This window comes from Bactrocera neohumeralis, chromosome 5, assembly GCF_024586455.1.
Source record: "Bactrocera neohumeralis isolate Rockhampton chromosome 5, APGP_CSIRO_Bneo_wtdbg2-racon-allhic-juicebox.fasta_v2, whole genome shotgun sequence".
Taxonomy (NCBI): domain Eukaryota; kingdom Metazoa; phylum Arthropoda; class Insecta; order Diptera; family Tephritidae; genus Bactrocera; species Bactrocera neohumeralis.
Genome location: NC_065922.1, coordinates 25,031,775 through 25,044,931, shown reverse-complemented (window position 1 = coordinate 25,044,931; position 13,157 = coordinate 25,031,775). Strand labels below are relative to the sequence as shown.

Genomic DNA, 13,157 nt, shown 5'->3' with positions numbered 1-13,157 from the left:
TGCACATTCAAGCTAATGAATAAGCTCGAAAAAATTAACCTAACATATGACAAATCATACTTGTATATCATAATGAAATTTTTTGGCGTCTTTTGAATCCAATCTTCCGTTAAACAGCTAAAACTGGAAGCTTTAAGCTATTCGTAGAACTTGAGTGAAAGCTTTTATTTATTCATATCAACTGTTATTGATTTTTTGAACTGTCCAACAAACAACTTAAGTTAACAAATGTATAAAAGTTGTCAATATGTGCAATTAGGAAAAAGTTGCATACTTTTAGGCTTATATAAAGTCAATTCAGTCTCACAAATACATGAATTTATATAAAGCCTTGTAGGAAAATTGACACTTGGTGAACTGTAGTACCACTACTTCTACTATTTCGCTGGATTCGTACAACTTCATGGTAGCCTAAAAATATCAGAAAGAATATTTCAGACGTATACAAAGCTTCGTCTTCGTCAATCTTCAAAAGGTTAACTGATGTGTGAAGCGAAATATGGAAATTTTATTTCTTGACATAATACTCGATATCGAAAAACATATTGAAAAAATCTGTCGAAATTTCTGTACCCCAATTGGTGTCTTGGTTTCAAAACAAAACAAAAAAATAATAATAAAAATAAAATAAAATAATAAAAAAAAAAATAATAAAAAAAAATAATAAAAAAATAATAATAATAAAAAAAATAAAATAATATTTACACTATACGGCAAAAACGATATTTTTGGAGTATTGAACCAATGAATTTTTTCGAGAAATGCAACCATCAAAAAAAGAAGTGTTTATATTTTTTTAAGTTTGCCCGAAAATATTTGTTTTCGAAGTTGAGGTTATTTAACACAACATTCTATATAGTATATAATTTACTAAAAAGTGAACTTACCACCATACTCTACTCAACGGGGCATAATATTTTCCGTAATTTCTGTCAGATCTACAAAGAATAATAATAAAAAAAAAATTTCATATAAAAATACGTTTTGTATAAAAAGAACTATAAAAAGAGGAATAAAAACAATGTATACTATTACTCTACTTTCGTTTCACTTTCAAAGAAAAACGCCCGAATTAATTTGAAAGAGATGTCTTTCCAAACCAATAGCAACTAAGTTTCAAGCAAAATGTATCTACATATGTAGATCCCAGTAACCCAGGAAGGAGAATATGAAAAACTCCCATGAGATAAAAAATCGCAACAAAAGATATAATAAATTTATAACAAATTTAATTTAATCATTCCGGAAAATAAACATGTGAAATCTTTTCCAAGAAGAACGTTCACCCATCGACACATACAAACATGTGTATGATTAAACGGCAAATATAAATATTCGTATTTACACTTCACATGTCGGCGATAACAAAACACATTTATGGAAGTTCATTCATATCGCTTTGGCTCGGAAAAGTATTGTAATATTTGATGAAATTAAGAAAAAAAGGTGTTTATCTGCTTTTGCTTTTATTAAATTATATGGGTGTGACGAATGTTGGCTCCCTATCGACGATAAGTACGCGAGCAGCCGTTGAAGTGGCAGCAACAGAAGCGCTAACAGCGTGAGTAGCTGATATTGATTGAAATACGAGGGCAAGCTGATAAGTTAGTGATTTAAAAAAAAAAATATTATTTGCAAGAAAAATATTTTATAATAAAAAAAGAATTACTTTGGGCTTAGAAATCCTGTCTTTTTCAAACATTAATTTTTTAATATTAAAAAAAGTAGTGAGTTGTTTCATGACCTTCGCAGTCTTAGAAGTTATATTCGTCGGCTACATAATTTCTAAATTTTTATTATTAGAGATTGCTGTAACCACTTGTGCTATTCTTTAAGAGGTTACATGGGTTCTACAATATATCTACAATATTGTCCTAAATTTTCTAGTTCATCCGAGTAATAGTTTCGGAGATATATTGTTGAGAACTTGTGCGCTCGAGGCTAGCTAGGCTAAGTACGCTGTCTTTAAAAGCGGTTTTCTCGAAACTATGTTTTTTAAGTCGAATGGCAAGATTTCTCGAGAATTACTCAACCGATCTTTACGAAATTTTGCACAGGTCTTGGAATTACAATTCTTAAAAACTTGGAGGAAGGATTTTTTCGATTACAACTGCTGTAACTTTTTGTAAAAATATTTGCTAAAAATCTAATTTTCAATTTTTTTCCCTCGTCCCAGTTCTAAGTTAAGGTTTTAACTAAAACACGGGTTGTCGATGGAAGTACGAAAAGTTGAAAGCTTTTAGAAAAGATATAGAGCTCACTAAGTTTTAAATTCTGGTTTTTAATTTGCTCAACCAGCTTCTCTTAGCGTTTTCAGAGCGTCTTCTCTTTAGCAACATTTTCTCACTATCCCGCTTCTCTTTTATTCTTTTTGGTGTCATTACCAAATCTAACAAAATTCTCTTTGACTTTCGAAAAAAATACTGACATTTCGAACTTCTTCTGTACATATTGTAGCGTCATATGATTGCTTATCATATAATGCTCCACAAAGGGTTTATTTTATATTACTTCCATATTTTAATGCACTACCAATTTCAATATTTCCCCATGACATTAACATATGTACAAATTTATTAGCCTCCGCCTGGTTGCAAAAAAACAACTATTGGCTCGATAATTTTAATTTATGGTACCATTCACATTAACTTGGCGAAGAAAAATTAAAAAATTAATACCTTCCACATGAATGGGCTATTGGTTAGTTTATAGTGTTTGTCTGCCGACTTACGGTGACTTATTGACTGACAGTTTTGATTAATCGATGACAATTTGGATAATTATTGAAACGAGACTTTAATGTTTGAGAATTGTTGAGGAAAGAGTAAATATTATCGGCACTAACTTCGATTTCTTTAATATATGAGGTTTCATTTTCAAGTTCATGGAATGTGTTATATGTTGTACTATGCACAAGTTGGTGTGACGAAAGAATTTTTTGAATGATGTAAAGTCACGTTTCAATAAATAAAAAGAATAATATTTGTATTTATTTTCAATATACTCTTCTTTTTTTCTTATTCTGTGGTACTCTTAAACAGAACATGTTATCAACCTCTTTAGAGAGAACTAATGTTGAGGACTTCCATTGTAATAATAACGCTCTCTCAACACATAGTACTTGAAAAGAAATTTGCATTTGATTATGTATTCATAGTTACAAATGTTAGAGAAGTGGAAGAACCTGGTGCTTCCCCTTTTGATTTCTAAAAATAAAAAACTGAACTACATACTTAATTAAAGATAAAGTATCCACTTTCAGTTATTCACAATGCATTTGAATCAAATTACCGGAATACGTGGTTATTACTAGTATATTATCATTTATTATTAACAAATTTCATAATATTTATCTAGAAGTGCTTTCAGCGTACGTTCCAACTTTAAGTTGGTTAATAATCAACAAAAATATGTATTAAAATAGCTCTTTATAGCTAGAAATATTTATGAATTAGCATAGTATTTTAGTTAGTTTTTAATTTCAGATAACTAAAGAAACTATTAATGGCAATTAACTAATTACTCATTATTATGCCCTGAACAGGGTATATTAAGTTTGTCACGAAGTTTGTAACACTCAAAAGGAATCGTCAAAGACCCTATAAAGTATATATAAATGATCAGTATGTTGAGCTGAGTCGATTTAGCCATGTCCGTCTGTCTGTCTGTCCATCCGTCTGTCCGTCCGTCTGTCCGTCTGCCTGTATATATACGAACTAGTCCCTCAGTTTTTAAGATATCGTTTTGAAATTTTGCAAACGTCATTTTCTCTTCAAGAAGCTGCTCATTTGTCGGAACTGCCGATATCGGACCACTATAACATATAGCTGCCATACAAACTGAACGATCGGAATCAAATTCTTGTATGGAAAACTTTCACATTTGACGTGGTATCTTCACGAAATTTTACATGGATTACTACTTAAGGTAATAATATAATCTCCGAAAAAATTGTTCAGATCGGATTACTATAGCATATATGAACTGAACACATAGTTAGATACCAAAAGAAATCCACCTGTGAAGGGTATATTAGCTTCGGTGCAGCCGAAGTTACCGTTTTTTCTTGTTTTTTAATTGAGAATAATTTTGGGCCAAAGTTCTGAAATTTGTTAGGGGAGAAAAAATACATTTACAGAGAACTAATTGTGTAGCACTTCTCCGAATTCGATACACTCTCGTTTTTTTTTTTCAAAAAAATCAATAGACATTTAATATTTATTTACATTTAACATTTGCGGTAATAACCAAGCTCTCGGACTGTTTAAAGTGGGGAAAATTGGCCTTGCCCGCACTTTAACCACGTGTATATACGCGAACTATTCCCTCTATTTTTGAGATATCGATCTGAAGTTTTCAGGATTTCCACAAGAAAGTCTCGAAGCCGCCTATAAATTCACTATAGTATCTGAACTCAGCTGGTTTAATAAACTTCCATCACAACGACTCACTTAGGACCGGTAAGCATATTGATAAACCAATCTAACCCTATTTGGAGACTTAGATCTAAGGCACTTATTTCTACAGAACTGTGCAATAAATTAGCAGGTGTTTATTGAAACTTAATGTCGACAGAACCAGCTAGTTTGCCCTAATAGAAGCTAGGTTCAATGTTATAAATTGAAAGATGATGACATAAATATAGATATAAATTTCCGCTCAAATGATATAGACAGATATAGATACATATATAGAAAGTAGCACTCCCGACATGTGGCAGCTGTAATCTAAATATGGTTGAAATCGGTTTATACCTTTCACGTATACTAAATATGGAGGGTTAAATTGGACTATCAATCCTTTCCCACCACATTTTATCCGATATTTCGTTTTTAGCTAACTGTTGGACTTTGTACTGAAGAAATTAGTTTGCTAGCGAAATTTTCGAAGGAAATCGCATGGTACTCATATCAGGTGAATACGGGGAGTGGTTAATGATTAAAATGTGATTTTTGGTCAAATAATCGGTCACAATGATGTCCTTCGAATGTTGGATTCTGAGCAATTTTTGGTAGTCAGTCAATTTGTGTGGAATAAACTGTGCATACACCATTCGTAAGCCCAAAATGTTCGGTCAAAATACGATAAATCGATGTTTTAGTCACAGGTCATCACCACTGGTATCCATGAACTTCAATGCTAATTTTCGCTGATTTTTGATGAAGTACCCATAAGAGAGACACAGTTTCGATGTTTATATCCGTATCACGGATTTGATTGAGAGAACACATGTTGATCGTCAATGTCCTGAATGAAGTTTCAGAATTATATAAAAAGCATTGAAAAGCTGCCCGGCGTAGGCAATCATCGCCATTAAGAAACTTGTTTCATCAAATCAATTGTATATATGATTTGAACTTGTGTGTGGGTAAGACAAAACGTTGATTTTGTATTTGAATTTTCAGTTAGAAAGGTACAAATTTTTTTTTAGTAATATCCAGCACAACGATTTAAAAGTCTGAATATACTATATACGACAAAAGACTTTTCTATTTATTTACTTAAATATTTCTTGCATACAACTATGCGCAATCGGATTAAGAAAAGTTAATCTTCAACTACATAATGTAATTCATCATTACTGTTGGACTAATTGTTTATGGGAATATTTAATTGTTTTACAGACTTCGACAACCAATGTAAAATAGATATTAAAATGGTTAGAGCCTTCTAGCGCCTAGAATGATGCTTCAAACTATTATTTTTCTTTTTTGTGGTTGTGGCGGTCAATTCATAGATTTTTAAAGCTGAAAGTAGTTAAAAATCCATATTATATTTTTTAATAATCAAAGTAACGATTTTGTTGTTTCTTCAATTTGTGACTATACGAAGTTTCTTTTATTCCTTTATGTGCTTGCGTAAAAAGTTCTTTGCTAAAGTCGCAATCGCAGAGTTAACGGATATCTAGATGGAAACATTCTATATAAATCCACTAACATATTTATAAATGTTAATATGTACTTGTGCCCATATGTATGGATATGCATAGGATGTATTTACTTGCGCACTTCAAGTGTAAAAAATTAACGCAAATATTTACTTAGGTGTTTTTTCTGAAAAAAGTAATGAGAATTGATGTGCAAAAAAGAATGCTCGTAGATAAAGCCAAACATGGAGCGACAGCCAAGAGCCAACACCTGATAAGCGCATGAAAAAGCTAGACATATCTACGTGCGTGTATGTTGGCGCTAAGACTATCATACATATTTCAAATAAAAATAATATAATTTTATTTAAAGCGAAAATGGTGTTGCCACATATGAATAAAAATTTGTGAAATTTTTATTCCAAATACTAAAGAGATTTTAACAGCTTTGATCATAAGTGATAGAAAATTTTTTGTATTTAACCATACAAGGGAATCCCAATCTATAGATAGGCATAGAATAACCCCATGAAGCTTTATCAGTCGCTTGGTGATAGTTGAAAAAAAAATATTCACTTTCTCCAAAAATAGCATTCCTTTGAGCAATTGTCTATATTTTTAGCTTAGTAGCAGAAGCACTTGCTTGATTAAGTTCGTTTTATCTTATAAATATCATTTAATTTATCTTTATTCTTACCATTTATTCTTTGTGTTTACGAACTTTGACTATGACGTCAACAATTGCTTACTGAGTCAGCTTGTCAGCGCTGCGAAATATTATGTACACAAAATCATATATTGACGCGATATTTACTTTTCCGCCTTACTTTAGATGATATTGTGTAACTTACAGTTAGTAGAGGCATATGCTTCCTCTTTCTAAGTTCGATTATACTTTTTGTAGCAAAATATTTTAAATAGAGCTTTCAACTTAATGCAGTTATATTGTATATATATATATACATATGTATATATGTATATCAGGGAATTTTTTCAAGCTTTTGCTAAAACAGGATAAAGACTTTGAAAATGTAAAAAGAAAGTCACTCAAAAGATGAGCTCTTACTATTAACATTAAGAGGTGCCTGTTTCAAATTTTCTGTTTTCCATATAAATTACATGGAAAAAAAATCATTTTTTTGTGGTTATTGTGCGGTGGTTATTATATGTGCACGCGATGGGTGCCAGTAGGGATGGTAAACTCGATTCCGATTCTACTCGAGAATCGAGTTTTCTCGTAAAATAATCGATTTTTCGAATTCAAGAATCGATTCTTAATCGACTTCGACTACTTACAAGTGGTAAACTTTTCTATATTGACTACTAACTCAACAAATTTAACATGGATTGGTCCATGCAGACTGCGCACGCAACCCGAATGGATAAAAAATTAAACCTGGAAAACATTTAGCAACAAGCTGACTCCTGAAACTGTCTGTTTTCAATGGAACACGTCTACGCAATCGTTCAGATCTTGCAGATGGGTTTTAGGAGTCTATTTTATCACGAATACAAGTATTTGAGTGACACAAAATATTAAGTGAAGCTTCAGAAGTCATCGAACCTCTAAGAGAAGATAGTTGATAAAAAAAACTCGTAGGTTTATGAATATGATGGCGAAACTGTCCAACAGTCTAGCGAACGGCGATCCAAAAATGAGCGGAAACCGAAGAACCAAAATTTACTGAAGATATTGAAGGCCATCCCAGCATAGACTTACATATAACAAGTGTAAGGAAAACTGGATGAGACGTTGCCATGCTATATTATCTCAAAATGTGCCTATTCTGAACACAATAATAAAGATTTGTATTAAAATACGTAAAAATGTAGGTTTTTTTCAGTATTCCAGGTCAATTTTAAAATGACTTGATCAGGTAACATAGTGTTCACAAATTGCTTTGATGATTAATTTAATATAACTTCCTTGTTTTTCGTTTCGAGAACAAAATCGATTAAAAATAAGACACCATTAGCGATAAAAAAGCCAGTTGCTATAAAATAGGCCAATTTTCCATCAGTATCATTTGGCAATGTGGCCAACGACAAACCTCCACAGATGAGAAATAAAAAAGCGCCAAGAATGAGATAGACTGCCACATCATTGAACGATAGGAACGAAACTGGAAAGGTAAACACATGTAATAAATCGATTATATATCGTAGTTACTCCAGGCAGGCTGAAACGTTTGTATTATTACTGAAATTGAGCCCATATGGTTTATGGTTGGAACTAATCTAAGACTGTCGGACAACTGAATGGTAAGATGCAGCATTCAGAGTGATAAATGTTTTGGTATTTTGGAAACAAAATATATAAAAATTTGTCCTTCATTAATAACCATGCGGACCTAATGAGGATCGAAGATGATAAACATCCAATGTATATCGGACGAAAAGTTTTACAAAGTGCTTTCGGTTGATTTTAAAATGAAGTTGCTCTAATTAGTTGACCCTTAAACTATATCCAAGTTCGACATGATGTCATGATTATTCGGTTATTTGAAGCCTCTATGCAAAGTGGGTGCCACTTGATTTCAAAACCGACCTATTTATTGTGACAGAGTTCAATGAAACGAAGCTAAAATTTTAGGAATTTCACTGAAAAGGTAAGGTAAGGTTAGGTTTTGTCAAAAGGTCGATGCTAGTAGGGATCTCACTGGGACAGCTTAGAATACCGTTCCGTTGTGATACCTAAAACTTCTAGATATATTGTATAATTACATATAAGACCCTCATAAATTGACAAAGCACTTTGAACCTATTACAAAGTTTCTGAGATAGCTAATGTCTACTGGTTCCCGGAAGGTAAGACTGCCGAGATTTCAACCTTGGTTTTGCAAAGGCTGGATTGCAGAATGTGTCTGAATGTTTATACCTCATCCTCCTTACTCTCTGGAGAGAGGGATAATAAACACTGAATGCTATTTTGAAACATAAGATAACTCTTGCTACAAAGTGGCGTTGAAAAATTGAAATACAGTTATAACCGATGATAAACTTTTCGAAAATATGTACTTTTCTTCAAGTCAATACGAACTTTCCAACCTGCCTGGAATTTTGCTCACTTACGCGCCACCAGCACAGCCGTTATTATGGTGAAACCGAAAATTGTACCACACACGATCATAACTCGCGTCGCGTACGTGCTCAGCACATACCAAAGGACTAAGAGCGCGATACAGATGACCTGAAAAACGTCAAAGTTTTGTTTTTCTATGTAAAAATTGCATACTTTGTAGGCAGGGTAATAGAAGTACTTGCTCACCAGCTCCGCAATTCTAAACATTTTCTGCAATTCCATGACGCTACCTCTTTCATGTACAAGAATTTGGAAGAATTTTTCTACAAATTTGGGAAATCTTATAGTTTTACCAAACAAAAAACAAAAATATTTGTAAATGTAAATCTTGAAACAAAAAAATAAACTTCATTGACATACAAAAGCAGTGCTGCCCACTTACTTTAAAAATATCGGCATATTTGTAAGTTTTTTGTTCGAATTTTTTTTTACATGCTCAACACTGTTCTCTTTTGACATTTTTCATCGTCTTTGAAGTATCGCATTTTCAAATCAGATTTTCAGATTTACATTTATATTATATTAATATTTTTATCGCAATACTTCTACGTATATTCGAGCAAATAACGGTATGGAGCTTAAGACAATTTTCAGAATTGTAGAGCTGGTAAGCTGGTATTTAAACCAAAACAAGAGTAGTCTAACTTAGGATACAATTATAACCTTTACATTTTTTTTCTTTGAAGGTAATATGTGTCGTGCTCTTGGTCCTTTGGTATGCGCTGAGCGAATACGCGACGCGGGTTATGATCGTATGTGGCACCATTTTCGGTTTCACCATAATAACGGCGGTGCTGGTGGCACGTAAGCAAAGCTAAAAAATAAAATTTTTTATTTTTATTACTCAAAAACATGTATACGTTTACAGTTGAGTTCATGGAATTCAATCAGGTGGCAGTGTACTTGATCATTGGCGCCATTTTGTCTCTCATCTGTGGTGGTTTGACCATTGCATATCTGCCGGACCATGGCGATGGGAGGTTGACTTATTTTATTGCAACTGGCCTCTTCATTGCTAACGGCGTAATCTTTTTAATCGATTTCATAATGGAATTGAAAAGTTAATTTAAAATAATGTAATTATTTGTTACAAAACTCTAAGTAAGATTTGTTTTCTTATGCAGAATGAAGTCCGGAAGAAGAGAGTCTGTTCGACTATTGAATCAGTCGTGCAGTTCCAAATTGTAAAGAATGTAAATTATTTACATACATACATAAATGTACTGATATATTTGCAAATAAATAATTATTTTCGTACTTTTACTCAAACAAGTCGCAAGTTGTTCTTTGGATATTTTTCAGATTTTGATTTAGACTATAAGTAAAAAAATATTCGACAAAGTGGACAACTGGAAATCAAATGGTATCCAAAACTGAGACTACTGTCAAGCGAAAATTTCGAAAATAATTCCCTTTAACAGTAAATATGGACAATGGACAAATCCCATGTCTCCGCAACTTTTGAACTACATATATTCGGGACATAAAATTCTCTTTACCTTCTTTTGTTAAGGTTTGAAAGTGGGTCAGAACCACGCTTACTGCCTACTTAACGCAATTTTTATTGACGTAAATAGGAGCTGGGATGCCGTTCATCGAACTTTGGCTCATTTTTGTAGTCCCGGTTTTAACGTCATAACCATAAATTCACTTCTCGTCACATTTGTTTGTAAGTCCTAAAACTAAAAGAGTCAGATATAGGGTTATATATACCAAAGTGATCAGGGTGACGAGTAGAGTTAAAATCCGGATATCTGTCTGTCCGTTCGTCCGTGCAAGCTGTAACTTGAGTAAAAATTGAGATATCATGATGAAACTTGGTACTCGTAACACACGAAGGTTAAGTTCGCCACGCCCACAAAATGGCGAATACAGAAAACATATAAAGTGTCATAACTAAGCCATAAATAAAGATATTAAAGTGAAATTTGGCACAAAGAATCGCATTAGGGAGGGGCATATTTGGAAGCAGTTTTTTTGGAAAAGTGGGCGTGGCCCCGCCCCCTACTAAGTTTATTGTACATATCTCGAAGACTACTATAGCTATGTCAACCAAACTCTATAGAGTCGTTTCCTTCAGGCATTTCCTTATACAGTTCAAAAACGGAAGAAATCGGATAATAACGACGCCCACTTCCCATACAAAGGTTATGTTGAAAATCACGAAAAGTCCGTTAACCGACTAACAAAAAACGTCAGAAACACTAAATTTTACAAAAGAAATGGCAGAAGGAAGCTGCACCCAGGCTTTTTTTAAAAATTGAAAATGGACGTGGCCTCGCCCACTTATGGACCAAAAATCATATCTCAGGAACTACTAGACCGATTTCAATGAAATTCGGTATATAATATTTCTTAACACCCTGATGACATGTACGAAATATGGGTGAAATCGGTTCACAACCACGCCTTCTTCCAAAATAACGCTATTTTGAATTCCATCTGATGCCTTCTCTGTATAATATATACATTAGGAACCAATGATGATAGCGGAATAAAACTTTACACAAATACGGTATTTGAAAAATATGTAAATGATGTATAATGAAATCTCGATTATCACTTTATCATGCGGGAGTATAAAATGTTCGGTGACACCCGAACTTAGCCCTTCCTTACTCGTTTTTTTATCTTTTGGTTTCGTCGATCGACTGAAAACGGGTTTCATGGTGCGGCAATTTCAGCTTGGGGAACAAGAAAAAATCACACGAAGCCAAATCTGGTGAATACGGTGGTTGGTAATCACTGCGTTTTTGGCATTAAATTTGGTCACAATCGTGGCTCGATGCGATGGTGCATTATCATCGTGTAAAATCCATTAATTGTTCTTCTATAATTCTGCCCGTTTTCGACAGATATTCACACGCAAACGCCTCAATATGGCCAAATAGAGCTCTTTATTGACCATCTGATCATTATCTTGATTTTGGAAGCGCTTTGGTGTGGTGTTTTTGCAGTTTGAATGTAGCAGCATGGGTCAAATTTGATTTTAAGTACATACATATATACCAATCATACACCAATGGGCATTAATAGCTAACCTAGAGGGAAATACCGGTAAGACGGATATTGTACTCTCTATAAGGAGGTACAAGATGTCGTCATTTCAACTCCTGAGCCACAACGGGCCAGAGTTAGCTACTAAGGATCATGCCATGTACCTGGGAGTAATTTGGATACCAAACTGACGTGGAAACTCAATGCAGATGCTAGGGTCAACATATTATCTGCCGTTATATGTACATTGGTGTTACATATCAGTATCCAAGCTTATCTTATTTTACAGTGCTGTGGTGTGGTGGACCTCTGTTAGTAAAATCTCATACACAAAAATGACTTTAACTTGAATGGTTACTGAACCTGCCAACAATTGACATTGCAGTGGAAAGCTTGGCAGTATAGTGTGCTGAAAAATTGGCAGCGCTAGGTCAGTTTACCACATGATCATTCGGACACAGCTCGATAAAAGGAGGTCAGTGGATAAAATAGACCACATACTCTCATGTTGATCACCCAGTTGCATGCGACCCAACAGCGGAAAAGCGGAACATATCCACAGACGTTTCAATACTGATGGAGAGGCGCCGGGATCCATTGCCCTGAGCTAGATCTGAAGCGACCATTCAAGCTCTCGTTGTACCGCAGCATCTTTCAGGTAGAAGTCTTTACGGTCAGGAAAGCGGATGAGATAGCTAACAAAGCATGAAATGGCATAAAGAATATCAATATAGGTATAGGTAGAGAGGTAAGCATTTCTTAAAGGAATGTTCTTAGCAACAGGAAGACGGTAGATATAAGGGTTGCTGGAAATCGGTTGCATATATACTGGGTTCCAGATCACATGGGCGTTCCGAGAAACGAAATAGCGGATGAAAGATCAGTTCGTAGTTAAAAAAAGCATGGGTGTGAAATGAAAACATGCAAGCTTTCTACTCAAACTACTTCTCACACAGTCTCAAGAAGACTACATGACGGTTGTTGGCTTTGACACATGTAGAAAGTGAATAAAAGTAGCAATGAGAGACACGCTGGAATCACCTCCTCTGCTACTGACTGGCCTTTTCTAGAATTTGGCTTACTTAGTCGGAGCTCCACTGTTCAAAGAACTCGATGAAGTATCAGAATTAGATATCAAGTATCTATTAAACTTGGCAAAAAACGTTAACGTCCTTTATGACGAATACTTCAGCTCAAATTAATAATGAACCT

The 13,157-nt window shown here is 33.9% G+C and overlaps 3 protein-coding genes across 3 annotated transcripts in view; 1 reads left to right on the top strand and 2 right to left on the bottom strand.

Annotated features, from left to right (window-relative positions):
* Positions 1-13,157, bottom strand: part of LOC126758732 (polyhomeotic-proximal chromatin protein) — a 174,721-nt gene that overhangs the window by 103,372 nt on the left and 58,192 nt on the right. Inside the window, 1 exon segment of the mRNA XM_050473105.1 lies at positions 888-938. The gene's annotated coding sequence lies outside the window, so the exon portion shown is untranslated.
* LOC126758744 (uncharacterized) lies at positions 7,694-9,254 on the bottom strand. Its single transcript, XM_050473119.1, has 3 exons — positions 9,135-9,254; positions 8,939-9,056; positions 7,694-7,989 (listed from the first exon to the last, which is right to left on the bottom strand). Exons 1-3 carry the CDS (start codon positions 9,168-9,170, stop codon positions 7,775-7,777), a joined length of 369 nt encoding a protein of 122 aa, XP_050329076.1. The 5' UTR covers positions 9,171-9,254; the 3' UTR covers positions 7,694-7,774.
* Positions 9,449-10,013, top strand: LOC126758745 (uncharacterized). Its single transcript, XM_050473120.1, has 3 exons — positions 9,449-9,555; positions 9,635-9,752; positions 9,817-10,013. Exons 1-3 carry the CDS (start codon positions 9,520-9,522, stop codon positions 10,011-10,013), a joined length of 351 nt encoding a protein of 116 aa, XP_050329077.1. The 5' UTR covers positions 9,449-9,519.